The 26,656-nt window shown below is 42.9% G+C and overlaps 2 protein-coding genes across 4 annotated transcripts in view; both read left to right on the forward strand.

Moving 5' to 3' along the window:
• myo9b (myosin IXb) overlaps nucleotides 1–3,219 on the forward strand; it is a 43,274-nt gene extending 40,055 nt beyond the window's left edge. For all 3 annotated transcript variants that reach the window (XM_066680534.1, XM_066680536.1, XM_066680535.1), the window contains 2 exons: nucleotides 406–524; nucleotides 1,173–3,219. In XM_066680534.1, the coding sequence (XP_066536631.1) occupies nucleotides 406–524; nucleotides 1,173–1,339 (286 nt within the window). In that variant the 3' untranslated portion in view covers nucleotides 1,340–3,219. The remainder of the gene's footprint in view (nucleotides 1–405; nucleotides 525–1,172) is intronic.
• A 1,377-nt stretch (nucleotides 3,220–4,596) lies between these two features.
• mfsd14a2 (major facilitator superfamily domain containing 14A2) lies at nucleotides 4,597–20,773 on the forward strand. Its single transcript, XM_066681620.1, has 12 exons — nucleotides 4,597–4,756; nucleotides 12,046–12,141; nucleotides 12,519–12,581; nucleotides 12,758–12,885; nucleotides 13,246–13,360; nucleotides 13,553–13,771; nucleotides 14,154–14,267; nucleotides 14,449–14,520; nucleotides 15,188–15,300; nucleotides 17,879–17,976; nucleotides 18,937–19,103; nucleotides 19,826–20,773. Exons 1-12 carry the CDS (start codon nucleotides 4,673–4,675, stop codon nucleotides 20,057–20,059), a joined length of 1,503 nt encoding a protein of 500 aa, XP_066537717.1. The 5' UTR covers nucleotides 4,597–4,672; the 3' UTR covers nucleotides 20,060–20,773.
• Nucleotides 20,774–26,656: the final 5,883 nt, after the last annotated feature.

Consider the following 26,656-nt stretch of genomic DNA (forward strand, 5'->3'; position numbering starts at 1 on the left):
TGTTCTATAAGGAGCCCCCTTTTACTGAGAGGTGCTGCATCCAAGTTTAAATAAACTAAGACTATGTGAGATGAGTGACTGCTGTGAGGACTCAGCTGTGGTTTATATCCAACATCCAACACAAATCCACAGCTCTGTGTAAAATAAATTGGAAGCTGACTGATTCAGACCTTTATCCTGTTTAAAAAGTAAAATCAGTGAATTTATGCTGGGTTCTTTCCTCAGTTCTATTCAGTTAGTTTGAATTCACAGTTTTTAGAGGGTTAAAGATCTATTTCAGCTTCACTGAGCTCACTGCAGAAACGAATATGGTCTGTAGAGTAACTGTATGTAGGAGTAAACAGCTGTATTCTGTGTGTCAGTATTTCAGAGTGTTGTAACTCTCTCTCTCTCTATGTGTTTCAGGGTAAATTTGGCCCGAAGACTTCCCGAACTGGACCAGGATGCCTCTGATAACGAGATGTTGGACTCTGAGTCCACCCTGAGCTCAGAGAGTCCTCTGGAGGACCAACTGGTGTCGGAAGGTCAGTGACAGGTACAGAGAGAGAGTTTTGTTGTTTAATGCATGTGTGGGCTGCATGATGTGGACGAAGGTGGACCCCAGCGTCTGGTGCTCTCCGCAGGCCTGCTGTGAGTCACTGCTTTCATTTCTGTTGTTGATGCTTAGTAAAATGTGCCTTATCTTCATCATCGTCATCATTGTGTCGAGGGTCAGTCGAGTCCTGGTCAGTGTCTGAAGTTTGCTTCTTTAGCTTCTAACTACAATGTCTTGAACAAAACCAAATATAGTGACAAACCACCATTACGAAGAACATGAATTGTCAAACCCCCCCAACACCCCCCCCAATGCACTACGTTAACCCCCAACCACCTAAAGTCTAAAGAAGTTACATTCAGACACCAGACATTTCTCTGACGGACTACATTTGGGATAAAATATTAGACCCTGTTTCTTTAAGACACACTTCATTGTTTTTACACTGGGTTCTCACTGGTTTCTCACTGGTTGTTTAGAGGTGCATTAGCTCTGTGCTAGTGTTTGCTTCTGCATGTGTCTCTCTCTCCTCATGTTTTTCTCAAGCAGCTCAGAGACGTCCACATTTGGACAGAAAGCCTGGTGATGGCCAGCTGTGTCCATCTCCCCCGAGTCTAATCTAAAATTTCTATTTCAGGCCTGAGGCTGTGGAGACCGGAGAGAACCAGCGGGACACACAGTGAGCAGCAGAAACACCAGCAGCAGGACGGGCCGTCGTCCTCCCTCCACAGCCAAGATTTAAGCTCCACAGTCACCGCAAAGTTCTCTGAACTCGACATCCCTTTCATAGACGATGATCTGTGAGGTGTAAGACAACCCCACCGTTTTGAGCTAAAGGGCCCATATTCTGGGAAACACTCTCACCAAACTCCTACAGTAATAACACTGAGCTTTAAAGGGCCCATAGCACTTCGATACAGGGCCTTACCTCACTTTGTGAAATCATTTTCAATACGTACCAATGATGTCACTTAACCAGCAGATTTTCATGTGTCCCACAGCAGTTTAACCACACCTAATCTGCATTCTAAATGGCCCAGTACTCACTATGTAGTACACTATTATAGGGAATTGCATTTAGGAGGGTAGTGAACAATTTGGGACATGACCTCATACTAGTATTAGTATATCATAGTATTAGGGGTATTCGCTTTCCTATATTGTACATTATTTGGATTTGCATTGTGGGATTGTTTGAGTGCGCTGAGAAGAGTGTGCTGTTTTCAGACACCGCTGCAAAATGGTGGAACCCCATAATAGTGTGCTATATAGTAAATAGGCCACAGTTTCAGACACAGCACTATTCACACTACAGCAGTTTGACTCCGCCCATTCAGCCTACAATGTGATAGCTTCAGCAGTTTTGCCCTGCCCATTTAACTGACAGCATTTTAGCCACACCCATTCCACCTTCAGGAGCATAGTCTCACTCATTCACGCTGAAGCTATAAGCCATAGTTTGGCCTGTACTACTTTCAGCCAATTAGAACAGGGCTCAGGTTTACAGTCGTAAACCCTGCTTTCAGTCTGAACGCTCCCTGCTTGCCTTTCACGCACCTTCTCCGGCTGGACACTGAAGTGGACCGGGGGTCTGAGAATGATAGAACTAGCCTTTCGTCCACGGAGGGGACTAGGAAACAGTGGAGTGTCAAGGCAGCCTCCTGTTGTAAAGTTACATGGCGCAAGTCTGAAACTGAGTATAATCAGTGGAGGCGTCAGTCGCGGTTGTGTGAGACGCAGAGGAGAGAAGTGATGCGCTGTGGGGCTTTCAGTGATTTTGTCAGGATTCTATAATCACACATTGTGTAATGAGGTTACACAATGGAGACACGCTGTTTTTCCTCTTCCTGAGTTGAGCACAACAGCACAAGGCTGGATCCCACTATGTTTCAGATCTATGTCCACGATCGTGTTCGTTTTTAAATATGTAATGATCTATATCTCTTTAGTGTTGATCTTATTTCTTCCTTTTTAAGTGAATAAAGGAAACGTTGACATTGCATATTTTCAGCTTAAAAAAAAAGGTGAGATTTGTTTTGGATGACTGCCTTTGTAGAGGATTCAGTCTTAGCATCGAGTCTGTGAGTGTGTGAGTGTCTAGGTGAGTCTGAGTGACTGTGTGAGTGAGTGAGTGACTGGGTGAGTGTGTGAAACAGTCCACAGGTGTGAGTGATTGGTGAGTGTGTCATTGTACAGAGGAGTGACTGACTCACTCACTCACTCACTCCAGCAGGTATTGTCTGTATAATTAAACATTGTTATAAATATCCAACACTATGTTATCACCGTGTTATGAAGCCGATACGGAGGCAGTCTTCAGAATAAAGTGTCAGTGAGTCTTGGCTGTTGTCGGGCAATGGACCGAACTGAGTCAGGGAACCAGGACCGCGCACACGCCTGTGAAGATGTCCATTTATGAAATAATAATAATAATAATATGATTACATTAGTTTGAGCCTGTTATTGACTGTGCCTCCTGTAAATAGCTGTACTTTTTAAAGATTTAATTGTAATTATAATATATCCCTGATGTTTGCTCTGATATATGTTAATTCTGAACGTGCTGCAGGAATCTTCTCGGTTTTTCAGGACTTCGGAGACTGCAGCCAAATGTGACTACTGTTTATGAGAACCGTGATGAATGTGACCCTGTTGTACGTGTTTATGGAGAATAAATCCAAGCTGCCCCAGTTGTGTCCTGGTTCTGTGTGTTTATTGTGTTTACTGTGATTTTGTGTCTGTTAACTATTAATTCAGCTGCTTCAGGTGAACAGGGAACCCTAGCCCTAAGGCCTGTTTCATGTGCAGTAAACATGAAGACTAATGCCCGCTACATTCTCCAGCTCTCTTCCTACCCACCCCCCTTCCACTTTGGCTTACCCTACAAACCTCAGGTCTCATAGTGCCCTCCAGTGGCTGGCCTGTAACATAACAAGGTCAGAGAGGTATAAAACCCAGCAGAATCCCATGTGTCCTGGTCCCGGTCTTGACTCAGACTCTTCTGTGTCCCGCTCCCAGATTTGACATGAGCTCAGTGTGTCTTGGTCTCTGCCTTGGCTTCAGAAAGATGTATCCCAGTCTAGGTCTTGACTCGGATGCTGTCTGCTTCAGTCTGGATGTGTCCTGGTCTCTGTCTTCACTCAGACTCAACACTAATGACCTTGACTCAGTCTTGAAATAGAAACAGTTCATGACATTTGAAATATGATTGAAAAAGGTCATTAATTCCAAGTCTGTTACATCTGTACTGTTTTGTTTTACAATTGATATAAATTATTATTTTCTTTTTTGTGTGGTGTATAAATGTACATATGTCATGATGGATCCTGGCGACAACTAGGAGACAACTAAGATTAACTGTTTTCTAATTTATATATTGTCTGACATTCCTCAACCTAGGGTGGCACAGTGGTGCTGCAGGTAGAGTCCCACTCCGGGTGACTGTCTCTGAGGAGTGTGGTGTGTTCTCCCTGTGTCCATGTAGGTTTCCTCCGCGTGCTCAGGTTTCCTCCCACAGTCCAAAAGCACACATTGGTAGGTGGACGGGAGACTCAAAAGTGCCTGTACTTGTGAGTGTGTGTCGCCCTGTGACTCGTGCCCCCTCCAGGGTGTGTTCCTGCCTTGCGCCCAGTGATTCCAGGTAGACTCCAGACCCACCACCGCCCTGGACGGGAAAAGGGCTACAGACAATGAGTGAATTCCTCAAAAATTTTTGTTATGTTACTGTTGTTTTGAAAAGAAGAAAATAAAGTATTTTTTAAAAACTAAAGTGAACTTTGAGAGTGTGGAAGGCTGATAAAGGCCACCTGGAGAAATTAAAGTAATTTAAACAGCTGTTTATAGAGAAAATCCGTTTCCAGCAACAACAATAAAGACTGGAATGCAGGCTGTTTTTGTTTTGTGTACCACATTATGCTAATGAGCATTGCTTTTGGGCTGATGCCTCTCGACCAATGGGATGTCGCGGGCGCGGTCCTGGCTCCTGAAGCGGACCAATGAGGGCGCGAATCTGAATGACAAGCAGGTGGATTTGCATGAGGAGGATAGAGCGGTGTAAATGCGAAGCCTGGCGGAGGCCCCGGAGCTGAAGGGAACCGAACCGAGCGCCGCGGGATTAAGAATGGAGATCAGTTAACGATGACTGCGGAGAAAAAGAAGAAGAAGCGGCTGAACCGCAGCATTCTTCTGGCCAAGAAAATCATCATTAAGGACGGAGGGAGCGTGAGTAACCGCTTAAACTAAACACAGCGCCGCGGCGAGCCGTGCTGCCCGGCACCGAGCTCAAACCAGCCTCCTGTTCCCCCTTAAATGGGTGACTTCAGGGAAGCTGACATTATTAGCTCCTTATGCCAATATTCCGTTCCACCTTAAATGGGTGACTTCAGGGAAGCTGACATTATTAGCTCCTTATGCCAATATTCCGTTCCACCTTATATTTATTAGTTGTTATTATTAGTTATTATTAGTTCTTTCTTCTCAATTGTGTGATTCCATGAGGTTGAAAATGGTTATTTACTTAAATATTCCTTTTTCACCTTAAATTAGAGGCTTCATGAGGTTGACATTTAGCCGTTGCACCTTAAATGGAAGACTTCAAGTGGTTGACATTAACGGTGTTTTCTGAGACTACAATGCTAACGTTTAGCTCTTCATTCGAGACTTACCGTCCACCTTAAATGGACGACTGTCCATGGGTTTATATTTGCCGGCTTCTTCTTAAGGTGGAATTATCCGCTCTCCCTTAAATGGTGCAGTAGTTTGATCTGACAGAGAAGCGTACACCTGAACTTCTACTACGTTAAAGGTGGAATGGACAGTTGTGCTCAGGAGCTGGCGAAAAAGGCTTCAGCTTTGTACAGTTGCTAGTTTAAGGTGCCATACTTAAGGTGGAATGGAGAATTCCACTAATGAAGCTTCGTATAGCAAGCTGACGTTAGCTTTAACCAACAGGTTTAGTTGGTCAACAAAGGCGATTTTAAAAACGATATTTGTACTCTTTGACGCGTTGGATAGTAGTGTTTAACCCCTTTTTATATTACTGAAAAAATCCAGTTAATAATGTAACATATAAAAGGCTTTTTGGTTTAGTTCAAGACCAGTTAATGTTTACCTGAAATACACATATGCTGAGGACAGGCGATTATTCTGAGCTTTATTTGACTCTAATACTCGCTTAATTTACACCAGAAATTGTGAGAATTCTATATAATTTGTAAAATAAGGCTCAAAGAGGCAAGTATACTGACTGTCTCTGTTTCTTTAGCCCAGCTGAGTAACAGATGCTTATTGAACCTGATGGAAAACTGACGTGTATTTTATTTGGCCCCAAAATTGCCCAATTTATGCCAGGAATAAAATACACTATGTGGATTAATAGCTAAACAAGCGGAAAATAAACACATCATCTCAATGAATTTAATGAGTTTAACTAATGTATCGAGGTTCAGGTCAGGTTAATAAATCAATGCCAGCTTTAAAAGAACCACATCCTACTATACCACTGTAAAACACCACATCTTGCTCTTCCACACCTTAAAAGCACCACATCCCAATTGATACCACTGTAAAAACAAAACGTCTTTTTTGGTATCACCTTATATCAACCACATCCCACTTGATACCACAATAACAGCTCAGTATGTTGCTAAATGGCACCTTAAAACCACTGCATCCCTTATCATAAATTAGAAATAGAAATAGAAATCCGGTTCAGGTAAAGTATTGATGTATTAACCTGACACTGTTAAGAGTGTCATACACTTCAATTATACTGTATTTCCAATCTTTCTGCAAGGTTTATGCTTGGATGGAAATTGTCCAGATGCATTTTTACACACCTGTTTACATCCCTTTGATTCAGCCCTAGAGAAACAAGCTATTTTCCCCTTCATGGAAGACTCATGAATCATTTGAGCTCTGCTCTGATCACAGACTCCATGTGGCCTAATGATCACTAAACTGTCCCATTTTCCACTTGATAAGAATGTAATATCCCACTTCATACCACTTTAAAACCACCACATCCTGCTCGAGACCACCTTAAACACAACACACATCATTCTATACTACCCTAAAGATACCACATCCTGTTTAATACCACCTCAAAAGCATCATATTATGCTTGATAGAGAGAGAGGGGAAGGCAGAGGATGGATATGGATAAAATATCTAATCACAATATCTGAGACAGTTCCACAACGGCTGTGTTCAGAAAGTGTCAGAAACCGTGATTTTTTTTTTTTTTTTTAATTCAAAACTTTGCCTTATTCTACGGAGCCCCTAAAGGGACTGGGGGAAAAAAACACTATTGATTTTGCGTTCCCGCGCAAATAGTTTTGCATTCCCTCGCAAACACAATTGCATTCCCTTGTAAATAGTTTTGCATTCCCTTGTAAATACTTTGAGGGCTCTGTAGTACTGTGCTTGCTGTTGATTATGTGCTTGCTGTCCGTGTCAGGTGAACTATGAAGCAGCTCGTTGAATTTTACTTTGATCTTGACTGAAATATAAAGACATAGCATGTCTTCTGAGCAGAAAACCTGGATATGGTATTTGGGAGCCAACTGAAATGATTGTTGCTGTGTTGTTAACTGCTATGAAATGAGGATGAGAGAATTTAAAGTGCAAGCGCATGGACAAAGGTTACGTGAACAGTACAGAGATAAAGACAATGAACACAGTTTCCAAACAGTGGGAGAGAATGGAGAGTGAACACCTGAATAAATGTGTAGCTATTGGTAGTGTATTGGAGTAATGTGTCTATGTGTGTAAAAGTTTCTGGCAGAAAATGGTGCCCTTTTTTACTGCAGCTTTAAAAAAACAGAATTCCCAGATAAAACAAAATGCATGGTGTAGCGACCGGCTCGCGAGCTCCACAGCCGTGTCTGGAGTCATCGCACTGAGCTACGTCTCTGTAAAAATCAGTCCGCGGCGTGCCCTGAGATCTCTGTGTGTTAAGCCGCTACCTTACACCCTCCATCTTGTTACTGAATGACCGGATTTTTAAGAGAGTCTTTGCCTGGTACAGGTTTTTCTTTAAGATTCTTAGCTTGACCCCTACCCCAGTCAATAACATTAAAAAAAATTAAAAAAAAACACTTTTACTTTCTTTCACGAAGCCGCCTACGTCTCATACACCTGTTACTATAGAGATACGTGGAGCTACGGCGTTCTGACTTGCACTTTCAGGATGCTACCGGACGTATATAAATTTGTTGTTCACAACTTCCTCTGATGTTAGGCAGTTCCTTACAGATGTATGAACGATTCACACTGGCAATGAAACTGTGTGTTAGTAGAGATAAATAAATACATATATAATCTCTGTTTGTTTGTTCATGATTCATTAATGCTGAAGTATGTCTGTTAGATTTAAATTACTGACTTATCGTACCGTATATGGACATTTCTTCAGTAGGGCTGGACAATAAATCAATACCAATATGTATCGCAATATAAAATGTTTCAATAACAATATGATTTTTTTAGATCACATTTTCAGTATTTCAGTACACATTGTTTACAGCATCTGTCACAGACTGACAGTCATTAGAGGGCGCTGTCGTCAGTTCAGCACTCAATTTAAAACTTAGTTTAAAAATATGAATATTGACAAAGCCGAGAGGTTTATGTTTGATGTTGATGTCATATTTCTTGTTTGTTGGCAGTTTTTCAGTGGATTTTATACTGTTCACATCGATATCAGGAGTATATGAAAAATTAAGAAATGTATAGTGATATCGATTTTGGCCGTATCGACCAGCCCTGTTCCTAAGTGATTGTTGCTGACCTCAGTGTTGCTCACTGTGTTTACTGTGTGTGTTTACAGAAGGGTAAACATCTCCTCCAGTGTTCTCTGGGTTTGTCTGCTCTCTCTCTGTTCTAGAGCCATTATGTGGTATAACGGATATTTACAAATATTGTTATATTCCCATTTCTATGTCTGAATATTCTAAATAACTAATTTTTTTGCTGAAAGTTGTGTGTAATTGCATTATGCCATTTAAATTATTTTAACATCACTGGAATAAAATGGTCTTAAAATGACAATTGTATTATTTATCTCAGTTATTTCTGGGACAGTATTTCAATCACAAAGAATGGCTGTTGTGAGAGCCCTGAGTTTTAGGCTCTGGATCCACACAAGGCTGTCCTCGAACAGTCAGAGATTCCTGTAGATGATTTACTTAACGATCAAAGCCAAACAGGTCATTGACACTGAGACGGGTCGGTGACACACTTTTCTTGTGACCTGGTTTGAAAGGTGGGTACAGGGAGGGATTTTGGGAAAATGAATTCACAGTTCTCTATTTATACTCTTTTTATTTATTTAAAACTATTATAACACAAAAGTGTCTGTAGATGTCAATGTGTGAGTGTGTGTCAACCTGCGTAGGACTGGCACCCCCTCCAGGTCGTGTTCCCACATAGGAATCGACCCTGAACTGGATAAGTGTTACAGACAATGAATGAAAATTATAATAACACTAGCTTTAGCATTAGTTTTGTATTTAATCGCATCATTTGGGGGGGGGTGTGATTGGTGCAGAGGTCTAAGCGTTGGCCCTGTCATTGGTAGATCGCTGGTGATCTCCAGTGAATCCTCGGATGGCTGAAGGACGACTTATTATTCTGCATTGAGTCGATGCAGAACCTTTGCCATTATGAATGTTTATAGACCTGCGTTGCTCTGCAGTCACACCTGCGCACCAACATTTTCCTTTACACTAGTGCTCAGTGTACTGTTGTATTAGTGTTCATTTAATTAGTCTTGCATTGCCCTAGTCTCTAGGGAGAGTGTGGTGCCTTTCGCATATTATCATGGCCAAGAACTGCCTACTACTGCAGGAAGAGAAATTTGACTGACACGCCAAAGGACCAAAGGCCAGTACAGAACGATACACTGTAGTGCATATACTCAGTTGTACAGAGAGCCCATCAGAATGCAGCTGGCAGTGAGGATAGATTTGTGCATTGAAAGTTGCTTGTGGGAGGAGTGTCTGTTGCTGAGGTGCCAAGAAAGAAACAAATACAAAGTTTTTCCCACATGGTCCCAATATTTATTTTTTCAGATACGTCTGTTTTTTATTTTTTCCAAATGTATTATTTATTCATTGATGTCTAAATTGGTGTGTGAGGAAACTTGCTGCTGACTACTGACCTGGGCAGTCAATAGGGCTGGAAATTATTTCAATATCAGTATTTCACCTTGTTCTTCAATGGTCAGGACCCCCAAAATGAGGGCTACAGTCATGGAATCTACAGGAGGAACTGGGTTTCATCTGAGAACTGCAATGGAGGGGTCAAAGTATCAAAATACCAGAAGAAGCATTCTGACAGCCTTTAAATATATACTGGAGGAATGACAAATCTTGAAACTCCAGAAATGGACCCTAATGTGTATAATTATTGTTATTTCTATAAAAAAAATAGATATTTTTAAATTGGTCAGTTCATCATGGACCCACCTCGCCGTGTAATAAGCAGCATGTTTATGTATCTAAAGTAATATTGAAGAGTGTGAGAACGCTTTGAGGAGCTTATCTCCTGTTAGCTGTGTTATCAGCTCTGGTGGGTGTTTGTTTCTCTTTCTAATCACAGCATCACATCTTCCGCATCAGCGTCAAAACCACAGAGCAGCTGATAAACGTCAGATCACCTCTTAGTAAGTGTCTTGGGAAATGTGACAATCGTGCTTCACAGCCATGAGAATAAAACATGAATAAATATGTTTTATATATATATAGTCACTTTGAATAATATTGTTTTTTTTAATTGCGTTTTTAACCAAAGATCACACTCAGATGGACATTATGCACACACACACGTGCACTAATATATATATATATATATATATATATATATATATATATAAACACACACACACACACACAGGGGTTGGACAATGAAACTGAAACACCTGTCATTTTAGTGTGGGAGGTTTCATGGCTAAATTGGACCAGTCTGGTGGCCAAACCTCATTAATTGCACGTTGCACCAGTAAGAGCAGAGTGTGAAGGTTCAATTAGCAGAGGGTAAGAGCACAGTTTTGCTCAAAATATTGCAATGCACACAACATTATGGGTGACATACCAGAGTTCAAAAGAGGACAAATTGTTGGTGCACGTCTTGCTGGCGCATCTGTGACCAAGACAGCAAGTCTTTGTGATGTATCAAGAGCCACAGTATCCAGGGTAATGTCAGCATACCACCAAGAAGGACGAAACACATCCAACAGGATTAACTGTGGACGTAAGAGGAAGCTCTCTGAAAGGGATGTTTGGGTGCCGTATCATGGCATTTCCTTGGCCCAATGCTTGTGCTAGATGGGCGCGTGACTGCCAAGGACTACCGAACCATTCTGGAGGACCATGTGCATCCAATGGTTCAAACATTGTGTCCTGAAGGCGGTGCCGTGTATCAGGATGACAATGCACCAATACACACAGCAAGACTGGTGAAAGATCGGTTTGATGAACATGAAAGTGAAGTTGAACTTCTCCCATGGCCTGCACAGTCACCAGATCTAAATATTATTGAGTCACTTTGGGGTGTTTTGGAGGAGCGTGTCAGGAAATGTTTTCCTCCACCAGCATCACGTAGTGACATGGCCTCTATCCTGCAAGAAGAATGGTTTAAAATCCCTCTGACCACTGTGCAGGACTTGTATATGTCATTCCCAAGACGAATAGATGCTGTATTGGCTGCAAAAGGAGGCCCTACACCATACTAATAATTGATTGTGGTCTAAAACCAGGTGTTTTCAGTTTCATTGTCCAACGTGTGTGTGTGTGTGTGTGTGTGTGTGTGTGTAATATATATATATATATATATATATATATATATATATATATATATATATATATATATATATATATATATATATATATATATGTTACAGCTCGTAACTTTCCCCCGAGGGGTTTTTGAAGAGTGTCAGACGCTCCTTGGGTTGGTGGCTGAGGAAAATCTCCAGTGAAAGCTGAAATGTGAAAAGGAAAACTGATCTGTGAGAACTGGGGGCGGAGCAGTGTTCAGTCCAAACAACAAACACACTACACAACGAGTAAACAGCGCCTGACTTTACCGCTGTGTTGTGATTTTCAACGCTCCCCTTAGAGATGGGGGTTTGTGGTGCCACTGGCTTCTTTTTGCAAGGGAGCTTTAGGAGTGTAAATGTGAGCAGCTAAAAGCGGGCCGAGTCGAGACGATCCCATGCAGTGGAAAGCTCCAATAATGTGCTGTGCATGGAGGTGGCATTTTGTGTGTGTTTTTTTGTAATTATTGTTTTTTTTATTACTATTATTTATTAGACAGATGAAAGATATGGCCATTTTTAGACTCTCAGCCCAAGCTGGAAAAGTGTACCCTGGGTAAAAGTAGACACTAAACTGATACTGAATACTCCTGCAGGGAGAGGTGTACGGTGCAGTACAGTAGTGTGCCAGTTATAACACATTTTTATTAATGGTTATTAATGAAAGCTGATGTGCTCTGTGTTTGTTGTGTAGCCGCAGGGGATTGGAGAGCCCAGTGTGTACCATGCCGTGGTGGTCATCTTCCTGGAGTTTTTCGCCTGGGGGCTCCTCACCACTCCCATGCTCACGGTAAATGTCATTTTTAAAAACATCTCATGTTTGAGCTCTTCCCTAGGGGTGGGGGTCTCGATTCTTGTTGGGATAGAGAGATAGTGGGCTGGGAGTCACGCTCCAAACGGAGGGTTATGATGCCTTGTGGATCACTGGTGAGACACTGTACAGTGCCCAAAGCAACCCACAGAGGCTATATTTTCTCCTTTAGTTATTTGGGCTGTAAGTTTTACTGTGGAGTTAAAGGTGCAGTCAGTGTTTTACCACTGGACCATCTCCCTAAAGTTGAAAGTGTAAAGTTCAGAGAGGAAACGGAGATGATTAGGGAGTGGCTGAATTATAAAATCCCTCCATTAAACATTTCTCTCACTTTTTCTGTGCTCTGTGTGTCTCAGGTTTTACACCAGACCTTCCCTCAGCACACGTTCCTCATGAATGGACTGATACATGGAGTCAAGGTGAGATCTCTTGTCCATCCTGCTTTGTTGTGTTTGTTGTTTGTACTTCTCTGTATTTTGTGTTTGTTTTTGTTTGTTTTTTGGAGCAGGACTGTCAGACCCATGTTTATTTCTGTGTAATAAACCCCAGACTGTGAGCTCATTGATAGTGTGTGAATGTATTGATTGTTTCGCAGGGTTTGTTGTCATTCCTCAGCGCTCCGCTGATCGGTGCCCTCTCTGACGTCTGGGGCCGAAAGTCCTTCCTCCTCCTCACCGTCTTCTTCACCTGCGCCCCCATCCCCTTAATGAAGATCAGCCCCTGGTGAGAGAACACACACACATTTATATAACTCACAGAATTATCCTGGTCAAACATTGACATTTAAGGTGGAACAAGGCACCGGGTTAGACTGACACTGGGTAGCTTTGCCTGTCTCTGAGAGAGTGTTGTTTTGTGATTTTATTAAGGTGGTATGTTTCTGTGGTTGTGTTTTCTGAAGGTGTTAGGGCACTTTTAAAGTGATATTTCTCCCTGTAGTTATTTTCTGTCTTTTTTAAGGTGGTATGTTGCTGTATGATTGTTTTTTCTTTTAATGTGGTAAAATTGAGTGTTATGCCATGTGTTTATTTACTGATTGTTAAGGTGGTATTTTTTAGAGTTTGGGTTTTCTGCTTTTTTAAGGTGGTATTTTGCTGTGATCTCGATGTCCGGCGTGTTTGCGGTCACATTCTCTGTGATCTTTGCGTACGTAGCTGACATCACACAAGAACATGAGAGGAGCACTGCCTACGGCCTGGTGAGGAGAAACACACACACACACACACACACACAGACAATATTACTGTGTGTTTGTTGTTGTTTTGGTTAATGATCTCACAGTACACTTCCCTGAGTCATAATGACTCTACAGTCAGTGATTATAGAGCGCTACTGCCCCCATGTTTCACAGCAGGGAGTCCACCCTGTTCATCATTCTCTCTCCTCTCAGGTGTCAGCGACGTTTGCGGCGAGCCTGGTGACGAGTCCGGCGATTGGAGCGTACCTGTCTCAGGTGTATGGGGACACGCTGGTGGTCATCCTGGCCTCTGCCATTGCCCTGCTGGACATCTGCTTCATCCTGGTGGCCGTCCCCGAGTCCCTCCCTGAGAAAATGAGACCTGCCTCCTGGGGGGCACCCATCTCCTGGGAGCAGGCTGACCCCTTTGCTGTGAGACACTCTCTCAGTCCACACACTCTTAATTAATACATAAATGTTGTCTAAGACCCATTAAGCTCAACGCACTTGGAGAAGAACACTATGTGACCAGACACCCACAAAGCAACCAGGAACCAAGTTATTATTTTTTTTTTTTGTATTTTTGGGCAAGAATGCTTATTGTTCTCTCTCTCTCACTTTCTCTGTGGTCTCTCTACTTTCCTATACGCTCTCACCTTTATTTGTTTTCTAATTTTCTCTTTTGCTCCCTGTTCTTTCTCTCTCTCTCTTTCTCTGTGGTCTCTCTACCTTTCTGTACTTTCTCACCTTTATTTGTTCTCTCTCTCTCTCTCTCTCTCTCTCTCTCTCTCTCTCTCTCTCTCTCTCTCTGTAGTCTCTAAGGAAGGTGGGTCAGGACTCTACAGTGTTATTGATCTGTATTACAGTCTTCCTCTCCTACCTGCCTGAGGCTGGGCAGTACTCCAGCTTTTTCCTCTACCTACGCCAGGTAACTCTCACTCACACTCACTCACTCTCTCTCTCACACACACACACACACACACAGACAGCCAAAAGGAGAGTACAGTACAGTTTATTAGAGGTATTTACCAGGATAAGAGGGTGAACATAGGGATAGTTTCCAGGTTGCTGCCGTTCCTGTGATAACTGTGCTGCCTGTGTCTCCCCAGGTGATCAGGTTCACCTCTGAGACGGTGGCAGCGTTCATTGCGGTGGTGGGAATCCTCTCCATCCTCGCTCAGGTTTGTACAGGAGCGCAAACAGCAGCTGCGTGTTTAAACAAGTGACGTAACGGGACAATCGCTGAGTAAACACTGGGGGACTCTTGCCTTATTTCCTTTTGTCAATTATTGTTAACTGACTGTAGTAATTTCAGCTGTTTAAAATCTTACAGCCAATCATTACTCACTAAATACAGCACGCATTAGGGTGCAGTGAACAGTCCGTTCCTGAGGGTGATGTTGGAAGCAGGAGAACTGCTCAGTGTAGAGATAGGAGCCCCTTTGACAAGGGCCACACTAATGGTCATAATGTTTTGGCCAGAGCATCTCCAGAATCTTTCTTTCATGGCTGTAATCTTGTAGCTGATCAGTGTAGCACATTATCTACACCCCTCCTGAGTTCCTGAGTTTAAGCCATGTGTCCATTACCACAAGAGGGCAGTACACTTCCAATGATTATTATTATTATCTCCCACATAAAACGACTCCCTACAACTAGAGCAACCCGAACACCTAATGAGATCAGAGTGAATATTTATACTTGAATAAAATGCCATTTGTCATTTTTTATATTAAATATATTACCATAAAAAGACATAAAAGCAGGAGAGTTACAGTCACACTCTATAAAACAATGCTTTAAAATGTGTTTGTACACCTGATAAAATAAAATGGTCTTTCTGTTTAGACGGTGGTGCTGGGGATCCTGATGCGCTCCATAGGGAATAAGAACACCATCTTGCTGGGGCTGGGTTTTCAGATCCTGCAGCTCGCCTGGTACGGCTTCGGCTCTCAGCCCTGGTGAGTGATCTCACGCCACTCACAATGCCATTGACAACCCTAACTGTGTTCATTTAAAGCAACATTAGGTAATGATTTCTTTTAAAAATCATCGTGATGCTCTAATTTTTTCACACAAACTGAGGAGTATGAAACAGGGAGGGGATGGGGAGCAAGCCTGATGCAGGGGAATGTGTCACACTTCTAAATTTAAAGTACTAATCAAATTAGTCTTTGTATTTATTTTGCTTTTATAAATATCCATTAATTGTCTGTAACCCTTATCCAGTTCAGGGTGGTGGTGGGTCCAGAGGCTACCCGGAATCCCTGGGCGCAAGGGGGAACACATCGTGGATAGGGCGCCAGTCTTTCACAGAGCGACACACACTCACTCATCCACTCACACACTCACATCTACGGACACTTTTGAGTCACCAATCCACCTACCAACGTGTGTTTTTTGGAGCATGGGAAGAAACCAGAAGAAACCCACGCGGACACAGGGAGAACACACCACACTCCTCACAGACAGTCACCCGGAGTGGGACTCGAACCACCACTGGATAACACAACACCACTTTAGGGCTCAACACGCTTGGAGGACAATACAAAGCACACAAACCGTGCAGATTTCAATATTGTCCTGCTAAGAGTTAATTCTGCTCTGATTATAAAGTGCTGATCAATGCTGAAAACACACACACACACACTCACTCACACACACAAGGCATGAGGAATGGTCCCTGGAACAGTAGCAGGATGAGGCCTGCTCCGATGGATCACCACCTCTCACCCCGTGCTCTGTGTGGGAAGGGGTGTGATGGGAAGCCTCAGGTCCTGACCTTTATGTGGAAGACACATTGACACTGACCACCACCCTAAACACTACAGACCCAGTTTTCCCTTTCTTCATGAGAGCACAGTGTCATCAGGAAACTCAAATCAGTGCGATCCCACTTTCTCCTTCCGCTCTGATAGTGTTGCCTCAACAGCGGGCTTTGGAAACCACAACACCTGGAAACAGAAAGGGAGGAGCTTCACATCTATGTCCCAAATAGTGTGTTACTCTTTACATAGAGCACTTCACCGATTATAAACAAAAACTACTACACACAGACATTAGACAGAGGGATGCGAAGCTTATATTGATTATAAAAGATTTTATAATCTGATGTACAGAGCACGTTTTAGTGCAGAGTTATTTATGACCTACTCTGTGCACTACGCAGTGTGGAGGGAGAGATTTGAGTTCCAGTGTGTGGAAAAAAAATGGAAAACGGTGTTGCAGCTGTTGTGATGTGTGTTGTCATGGCAACAGTTCATGACATCCCATAAGTGAGAAACAGTGTAGTGTGGTAATATTTTGTGTACTATCCTGCAGAACCCGCACTATTAATACTGGCACATAGTATACACTGTGTAGTAGTGTATACCTAGGTGTGTGTGTGTTTGATCATAAGGGCGAAGGGTGGTGTGGTCCTGAATTTATTTTGGATTTCATGGCTGCAGTCTTGCAGAACAAAATAACTTCATTATAAATGGATTTGTATTTTATTTTCTGCCAAGATTTTTTCTGAAGTTTCTTGCCAAATCCCAGCAGGCAATCAGCACTGTCCAGAACCACCCTGCATTCTGTATTATTTCCTAACAAACCCTTCCATGTTCATTTTCTGGACAAAAAAAAAGTAAACTTTTTGGTAGATAATGCAGTTGGCTTAGGAAGGAGGAAGTCCAGGTTCATGAATAACGTGGGTGTTTCTAAATCTGAACAAAAAAATTTCCTATCTTCAGGGAATGTGGTCTGAGTAACCACCGCGCAAACTGTGCCCAGCACGTCTCATCCCCACACGTTTGATTTTAAAATCTAAAATAAATAAAATATTTCCGCAAACAGGGTTATAGGTTTGACTCAATGTCATATTTTCCCTGAACCTTTCCAGAATCATTCATCCCGGACGTTTCCGTGACTCCATCCTGCCCCTAGTAAACCATCCTAGTAAGCCCTGTGTGAACAGAGTCAGGAATGTTCCGGAGAATGGCGCTGTATCTCCTGCACATGCTGCACAGGCCCCACCCACTGCCTGAACCATGTGCTGCCCAGGCTCCGCCCTTGCCTGAACATCAAGGAACATTTTCAACTGTGACAACACATCTGACACTGAAAATCTCCGACTGTATGCTATGTGTCTGTGAAAGGACCACAGACCTGATTCTCCAGATAATTTCCGTATTTCACTAGTGAAAACGGCTTTAGATAAACAGCAATCTTTATTTTTTAAAAGAAAAAAAAACACTTCTGCACTCAGTGAGTGATGTCTAACACGGAGACGTTTGGGAATCCTCAAGTCGCTGTCTTAGAGGAGTGTGGTGTGTTCTCCCTGTGTCTGTGTGGGTTTCCTGCTACAGTCCAGACACACGGTGGAGGTGGTAGGAGGAGCCTCTGGACCCACTGTGAGTACTTACAGATGAATGATAACTGGAGAACATTATAAATCAAACACAGGGAACTTCCCTGGTTCCACAGCGTTGTGTGGGCAAAGTATAGGGAGTGTCTCACTGTTTGGGGAGTGTAACAATGCGTTTGCGCCCTGTTTTCCAGGATGATGTGGGCGGCTGGAGCTGTAGCTGCAATGTCCAGCATCACTTTCCCGGCCATCAGTGCCATAGTGTCCCGAAATGCTGACCCAGACCAGCAGGGTAAAGATGAACATATACGGTTCACTGTAGGAAACGAAGCACAGTCACGGCAGTGTTCACTAAACCACACTTCTGTTCCTCTGAGTTTTGTCACAGTGCACTACAAGTATCAGCTCTAACCCCTAAGAGCCTGTGGTCACACAAGATGATGATGATGATTTGATTTGACTTTATGGTGAACCGGGTCTTGGCTCTTATGGGTTAATTCATAATTCAAACATTCTATGCTCTTTAGTCATTTTACAGTAACTGTGTGTCATATTAAAATCACATTCTTATTTTATTCAACAAAAAAGAATCTTAAAATGAAGCATTTTGAAAACTGAAGAGTTTATTGGGCGCTGCATTCGTTCTGAGCTCCATCAGGAAAAAGCTGTAGAAGATTGTGATGGGTTTGTTCTGTTTTGGTTAAGATTTAGTCGATTTAAAGGAACACTACATAATATTTTTACTTTAAAATCACAATTTCAAATTCATTGTGATGTTCCGCAGAGCTGTAACAGGGAGAACAGTGCCTCTGTTGCTGCCAATCTGGGCTCAGCACTGCAGAAACCACACGGTGTAACTTTTGTTGGAGGGTAGGAAACAACTCGCCTCCCTCATCCTTCTCGCTGATTTGATACAGTGCTGTAAAGAGTCATTACACTAGGGGAACCCCAGGAACAAGAAGAAGAAGAAAACAACACGTCTTATTAGTGTTCTGTTAAAGATGGGGGTTTAGAGATCAGGAACCTACCGCGTTCATACTTACTTTATAGGTTATATTTTGGTGAATAAACATAGAATTGTGATTTTTAATACAACACAGTTACAGTTACAATTATATACAATACAGAAACACTTATTTGTGCATATAAAACATAGTTATTTATAATTAAACAACAAAAAAAGCAAATTTGATTTATACAATGTATAAAAAAATGTTTGTAATTTCCTGAGGTTTTCCACTGTTGTTCTCAGGTGTGGTTCAGGGCATGATAACGGGGATCCGGGGGTTGTGTAACGGACTTGGCCCCGCCCTCTATGGCTTCGTCTTCTACCTGTTCCACGTGGAGCTGAACGAGATGGACCCGGCGGACGGGCCGGGGAAAGGAGCCAAACCCAATATGGCCAACCCCACCGACGAGGTGAGGCTCCAGGAGGAAGCCCCTCTGCAGGGAACACACTGAATATGGCCTTTATGCTCACAATGGAACAGAGAATATTTTAAGATGTGGCACATTATCAGTGTTTCGAAAGCATTTAACATCTACTTTTTTAATATTTCTCCCCTGAGAAATATTAAAGCTTAAAGAATCTATCTCACTTTTTCTCTCTCTCTCTTTCTTTCTCTCTCTCTGTCTTACTCTCTCTCTCCCTGTCTTTCTTTCTCCACCCCTCTCTCTCCCTCTCCCACCTCTGTCTTGTTATTTCTCTCCATCTCGCTCTCTCTCCGTCTTTGTGTGTGTCTCTCTCTCTCCCCCTCTATCTCTCTCTCTCTTTCTCCCCCCGTCTCTCTCTCCCACCTGTCTTTTTGTCTGTCTCTCTCTCTCTTTCTCCCCCCGTCTCTCTCTCTCCCACCTGTCTTTTTGTCTGTCTCTCTCCCCCCCCCCCCCCTCTGTCTCTCACGCTCTCTCCCCCTCTGTCTTTTTGTCTCTCTCTCTCCTCCTCTCCCTGTCTTTTTCTCTTTTACTGTTTGTCTCTGTCTCCCTCTGTCTCTCCCCCTCTGTCTTTTTGTCTGTCTCTCTTTCTCTCCGTCTCTTTCTGTCTCTCTCTCTCTTTCTCTCCCTCTGTCTCTTTGTGTGTCTCTCTTTCTCTCCCTCTGTCTCTTTGTCTCTCTCTCTCTCTCTCTCTCTCTCTCTCTCCGCAGAGTGCCATTATCCCCGGTCCCCCGTTCCTGTTTGGAGCGTGCTCAGTGCTGCTCTCCCTTTTGGTGGCACTGTTCATTCCCGAGCACAATGCTGTCAGCCTCCGTCCAGGAGGCTACAAGAAACACACCTCTGGCTCTCAAGGCCACACCCACTGCTCACAAGGACATGCCCACTGCCCTCAGGGCGGAGCCTGTGAAGGCAAAGAGCCGCTACTGGAGGACAGCAGCGTATAACACATGCTTTATCGCAATCACACATGTACACACACACACACAGACACACACACACACCTAGGGGACCACCCTCAGCCACGGTCGCCATGACAGCTAGGACCACTCTACTGGGAGGGGGCGGGGAATCTCACTGGAGGGCTGCAGTTAGACTCAAACTGACTGAAGATGGGGAATGGAGGGCGGAGCCATACCGCTAACAATGATTATGGTGGAAAAGAGGGCAGACTGTGAAGACAACAGAATTGAGCAGTGGGTGGAGTCATGCTGCAGAAAGGTTAGAAAAATGGGTGGAGACTAAACTCTGAGGTTGATACATGGGCGGAGTCTGAATTCAAACTGATGTCTGAAAAAACGTGCTGAGACATACCACAAACTCTGAGGTTGGGGAAAAAGAGGGTGGAGTCAGACTCAGCCAGTCACAAGCAGAGCAGTTTTCAGTGGGAGTGGACAGGTTGTGTTGCATCATGGGAAATGTAGTCATTTCAAATTCTCCACTCTACTGAGGCTATTTCCCAGTTTGTGGAGATTTTAATGTTTTTTTTTTATTGTAACTTTGGGACTCTCTCTTTGTTTTTCTGCCTGAGTGAGACACAGGAAGGTGGTTTCCAGTGTCTGACTGTCATCTCCTTTATCTCACATGCTCCACTCTTTCCACACATCGCTGCGGCTGTGGTGGTCTCTGTGACAGAAGCTTTATGCCGTAGGAGGGAAAACACGGCCAGATCTATGATTTTTTTTTTTTTTTTTTTTTTTTTTTTTTTTTATACTGAGGGAACACTTGTTTGTAAGAAGGGTGTGTGTGTGTGTGTACAGCACTGTGCAAAAGTCTTAGGCACCTAATGGTGCTTTTCCACTTCATGGGTCCGTCTCGACTCGACTCGGCTCACTTAAAGCTTGTCTCTTTTCCTCTAGCACAGCTCATCCATGAAATGGAGCCGGTGAAGTCGTAAAAACCCTGTCTCTAACGGGAACCGCAGGCTTTAAAAACCACAACAATGGCAGCGGTAAAGTCAGGCGCTGTTTACTCGTTATGTGGCGTGTTGTTGTTGTTTTTTGGACAGAACACGGCTCCGTCCCCAGTTCTCACAGATCAGTTGATGTACGTTCGGGTTTTGCTGGAGATTTTCCTCAGCCACCAACCCAAGGAGCGTCTGACACACTTCAAAAACCCCTCTGGGGAATGTTACGAGCTGCTGCTGTGAGTCGGATAAAAACAAATGTGAAAGCTGCTGTAACTTCAGAGATTTTACAAGCAGTGAGTTTGTGCTGGAGCTCTGCATTTTGTGGTGATTGACAGGTCTATGGCCAATCAGAGCTCTGCAGGGTTTACATGTTTACACTCAGCTCGAGTGGAACCACAAACAAACAGGGACTAAAAAGAACCCGGTTCCAGGACCAGATTTGGCTGGTGGAAGACAAGAGAGTCGGTTCAATGCCGTGGAAAAGTGCCAAACCTTACTATTATTATTTAAATAACTTATCTTCTCAATGAGCGTGGTGCTTTATATAACATTTTATATATTTTAACAATACATGCAAAAACATAAATACAGTAAATATAAGCTGTGTTGTGAGCAAGTGAAGAACAAAGTTTATTTCCAAATGTTCTCTTTGATCGTATGGATTTGTTAAACTTACACTATGTAGAATTTTTTTCCCTTTAAATTCCAGCTTCAAAATCACTGATTCTCCACAGACCTATAACAGGGAGAATAGAACCTCTCTCATTGATACTCTGGGCTCTGCACTGCAGAAACTGCTCTTTGTAACATTTGGTGGAGGGTAGGAAACCCTCTACCTCTTCTTATTTTCAGGACAGAGCTGTAGAAGTTACAAATAATAGTCTGCAACTATAGGGGGAGCCCATGAGCAATACATACAAAATCTTACCTGATGTTCCTTTTTGCTCCTGGCGCACCCCCTTGTGCAATTAATCTCCACAGCACTGTTCTGAAATCAATGCGGAGAAGAGGAGGGGGTTGTTTCCTACCGTCTTCCAAACGTTACATAGTGCAGTTTCAACAGTACCAAGCCTGGATTAGCCATGAGAGAGGCTCTGTTCTCCCTGTTTCAGCTCAGTGAAGTAGTACTTGAGGCTGGAATTTTAAGGTAAAAATATGACGGTGTGTTCCTTTAAATCAACAGCACACTTGATTAAAACAAAATGAAGTGTTTATTATCCACTAAAACCAGGAGAGATATGGAAACACACACACACACTGGAATAAAGAGGTTGGGTTTATTCTGATGTTAGGGTTGTTGTTTTTTTTTTTTTTTTTGCTTAAATTCTAATTTTCTCAGGTGCCTAGAACTTTTGCTGTGTGTTTTTCTTTCTCTCCCAGTGCTAAGAAGCTTCCTGTTCATTATGTAACAGAGGAGGAGCGCCGTTCCTCTCCTCACAGAAGATCTGTGTCAAAGGGTTTGTTTTATATTTAGAGGAGCTTAAAAGTTGCCTTTAAGTGACTTTTTTTAAAAACTATTTCAGAAACCCAGATGACGACGAGTTCTGACTGGGTTCAGTACCAGGGCACTGCTCCACAGTGATCTCAGCAGGTGGAGATGGCTCCGTCCTGGAGGACATCTCTGATCTCTCTCCTGAAGTGCTGGGACTGGGTCTGGAAGTTCTGCCTGTGTTTACTGAGGTGTTTATCTTTTCCTCCGTCTTCATCCTCATCAGCGTCGCTGTGGGTCCAGAGGCAGTCACTCACATACTCACCCTGTCACTCACACGCTCACCCTGTCACTCACACGCTCACCCTGTCACTCACACGCTCACCCTGTCACTCACACGCTCACCCTGTCACTCACACAGTCACTCACACGCTCACACAGTCACTCACTCGCTCACACAGTCACTCACTCGCTCACACAGTCACTCACTCGCTCACACAGTCACTCACGCTGCACACAGTCACTCACACACCCATCCAGTCACTCACGCTGTACAGTCACATGCATGCTCACCCAGTCACTCACATTGTACACAGTCACTCGCACGCTCACCCAGTCATTTATACACTCACCCTGTCACTCACAATGTACACAGTCAATTATACACTCACCCAGTCACTCACACACACCTGTGGACAGAGCGATTAAAGCAGAGAACCCGGAAGGAACCCACACAGTCACGGGGGAACACCCCTCACTCCTCACCGACAGTGACCTGGTAGAACTGTAGACGGTGGTAGACCTGGTGAAGTGTGTACAGTGATCTCAGGGTGAGATCTCGGAAGTCTCCCCCAGGGCGGCGTGCTCTCTCTGTGGACGCTGTTTTCCTGCAGTGTGTGATTATGGCTCCTATCGGAGCAACAGGGCGCTCACGTCTCAGTGGAGTTTTGATTTGTTTATTTTGTGTCCTCCACCTCACCGGGTTCGAGGAGCTCATCACCTGCTGCTGCTTTAGGGAACGTTCAGAGGAGGTTTAGTCGCTCCGTGGTGTTTCTTTCAGCTCCAAAAACATGGAGAACGGGTTTAGACTGAGGACTACAGCGGCATTTTAGGCTTCCACACCTCTCTCCTCCTCGTCCTCTTCCTCTTCTTTAGTTAACCTCTCCTCCTTCTCCTCATCCTCCTTCTTCATCTCCTTCATCTCCTCTTTATCTTCCTTCTTGTCACGTCCTCAAAGGTTTTTATAAACAGACTCCCTCAGCTCTGTGCACTGGACAGATAGTTTAATAGTTTTAAACATGTCTTCAGTGATGATGGCATCGCAGAGAGGGAACATATCACTTTTTAAACTCACAACAACGTTATTATTTCTTTCATTTTATTATTTTACTCTTTGCCTCATGGCCCTGACTCTCCCCGTCACTCTGTGCTCTGAAAGCCGCACCGTATCAGCAGGATATTTAGGTGAATAACGATGTGAACACCAGTAGATGTCTCTAAAATGACTGTTTCAAAAATCACAGATGGCTCCTTTAACCAGTGTGAAGTAGCAGGAGGAAATGGAAGGTGGACGGATTTGTTTTGTTTTGTTTTACTGTCACACACTTGTTGAAATATGTTCCTTAGCCACTAATTTTACAATGAAATCTTTGCCAATTTATTTGTGCCTGAATAACGTGCTCTACAGATGATGATGATGATATAATGGTGTTGGTGAATGAAGCTGTAAATACGGGAAACTAATGGTGAACTATTTATTAAAAGTTTATTGATATTGACCCTTGTTCCTCTGTGGTGATGATTTATAGTATTTTTGGGTGGGTTTTAATTTTTAAAGCATCTGAAGCAGTGCGTTTTTCAAAATGTGAATAATTTATTTCTAGTTTGATTTATTGCTGTCAAAATCCAGACTGACACTTTTCCCCAAACATTTTTTTTTTTACTTTTTTTAATGTAAATGCTTATATTAATATTTATATTATAATAACTGAGTTATGTTTAAAATTAAATTTTAATTAAAAAAATTAAATTTTTTAATTAAAAAAAAAACTTTTTACAATTTTTGAATGTTATGTAAATACTTTTGGTTGGTTTTGAATATTTTTAAAGCAATCTGGCAACCCTGTGCTTGTATTGTCTTTCTCTTTACCCCCGCAACTGCTCCCCGGGTGCCGTGGCTAGGGCCGTGTGTGTGTTGCATGGATTGGGATAAATTCTAATTCTAATAGAGCCCAGATTCTGGAGAGAGATTTAGTGAGAGCTCCTCTTCCTCTGCTGCTTCTAACCATTTCTTCTGACTGATTTCTTTTCACTTTACAAAATTGATGGCAGTAAAGGAAGGTCAACAACAGCGATGTCAAGTGGGTGCCACCTGCACAAATGGCGGAAGCAGGCATAGTTGCAGGAAAACAGCGCTAATATGAGGGTACTACCTCCACAAGGATGGAAGTGGATAAGGTCTGGGGGGGAGTGCCCCTGACAAAAATATGGCTTTTCAGTAAAAGGCAGAAGGAACGGCTGAAAAAAAACGAATGTGACACGGGAAGCAGTGCAGAGAAGGTAGATGTAGGAAAGGTCTCAGAGGACAACACTTAAACCTGTGCAAAGGCTTTTGCCAGGTGCCCTTCAGTGAGTCAGTTAAGGAGTCGGGGCGGGGGAGAGGATCACAGGATGATAGTCTGTTTAAAGGAACACTATGTAGTGTATATTTACATACAAAAATTCCAGCTTCAAAATCATAGTGAGGATTCACTGACCTGTAACAGGACGAAGAGAGCCTCTGTACTTGCTAATCTGGGCTCAGCACTACAGAAACTGCACTATGTAACTTTTGGAGGAGAGAAGAATACCACATCCACTCCATGCCCTCCTCACTGATTTCAGTGAAATGTGAAAAAAAAGAATTTCAGGAACAAAAAAAAACCTTTTAAGATTTAAGGTGTTTCCTTAAATCATGATGTTCATGATTTTAATTTAAAAAAATAATAATTCAAAACTCCTCTCCATATGCTGCTCTGCAAATGCTGAAAAGCACCAACCAAGATGAGGATGTCGCTCTATTTCTGCTCCATGGGGGGGGGGGGGGGGTAACACTAACTTATTTTTTCAGTTACAGTTACATTACTTAAGGTGGAACTGACTCTAAATTCAGGAGAGCGCTAACTGCATGAAAGTAAACACAGAGTGAAAGTGCTACAAAACTAAACAGCTCGAGTTTCACAAGTAACTGTTTCTGTGTGAATTCAAACTGAATAAAAACAAGTTACACTTCAGACTTGTACAAAGTAGTAAATTATCTAGTAATTAATTAAAAAAGAGCTTGAGTTGTGGAAATGATGTGACAGTGGCTCCAGTTCAAAGGAGCTGTCTAAAAGTGGGTCAATTTCTACTAGTTTTAGTAACTACTATACTACTATTTACTAACTATTTTTCTTACTGTTATAAGGTGTGGAGTTGGTGTGATGTAAACGGTGAAGTCCGAGGTTAAAGCTTCTCCATCACCAGGACGCTTTTACTGTCCAGAGCTTCTTAACTGTAAACTGTAAACAGAGTTAAGGCTAAATGTGCACTGACCTTAGAGGAGCGCTGACCTCGACCCTGAAGTTTTTTTTATGCTCTTCCTGTTCCAAATGGGAATAGTCACACAAAGATTTAAAGGAATCTAAATAGCTTCTGGTTATCAGAGTAGGTGAGGGGAGTGGGCGTAGTCTGTCAGTTAATAAACAAACCACTGGCATTGTCCTTATACATTTAATTCAGAACAGCAGCGTGTAGTTTAACTCCACTACATTTCAAAGTCAACTATCTATCTATCTAACTAACTATCAATTTTTACTCCACTATGCTATGAGAGGTCTGTTGTTACATTTGTCTCACACGGTGCATAAAAATGTATTTAAAAGCAAATTATCTCTAAATCTAAGTGGGTGGAGCTTAAAGGTTCTTGAGGCCTGCCCCAGGTCTGTCTCATATTTGAAGGGTGCCTTCTCCCAACAGCAGTTTTAAGATCTCTCCACAGGTGTTCAATGGGATTTAGCTCCAAACTCATAGCTGGCCACTTCAGAATTCTCCAGCTGAAACCCCCTCCACCTGGCGTCCTACCCTTCATCTCTGAGGTGTCCTGGAGAGCGAGGGGTCGGGAAAAAACCATGCAGCTTCCACTGGGACTCATCCTTTTATTTACGGCTCTTAAAGGTAAAAACCGTC

Source organism: Hoplias malabaricus, chromosome 9 (assembly GCF_029633855.1).
Source record: "Hoplias malabaricus isolate fHopMal1 chromosome 9, fHopMal1.hap1, whole genome shotgun sequence".
Classification (NCBI taxonomy): domain Eukaryota; kingdom Metazoa; phylum Chordata; class Actinopteri; order Characiformes; family Erythrinidae; genus Hoplias; species Hoplias malabaricus.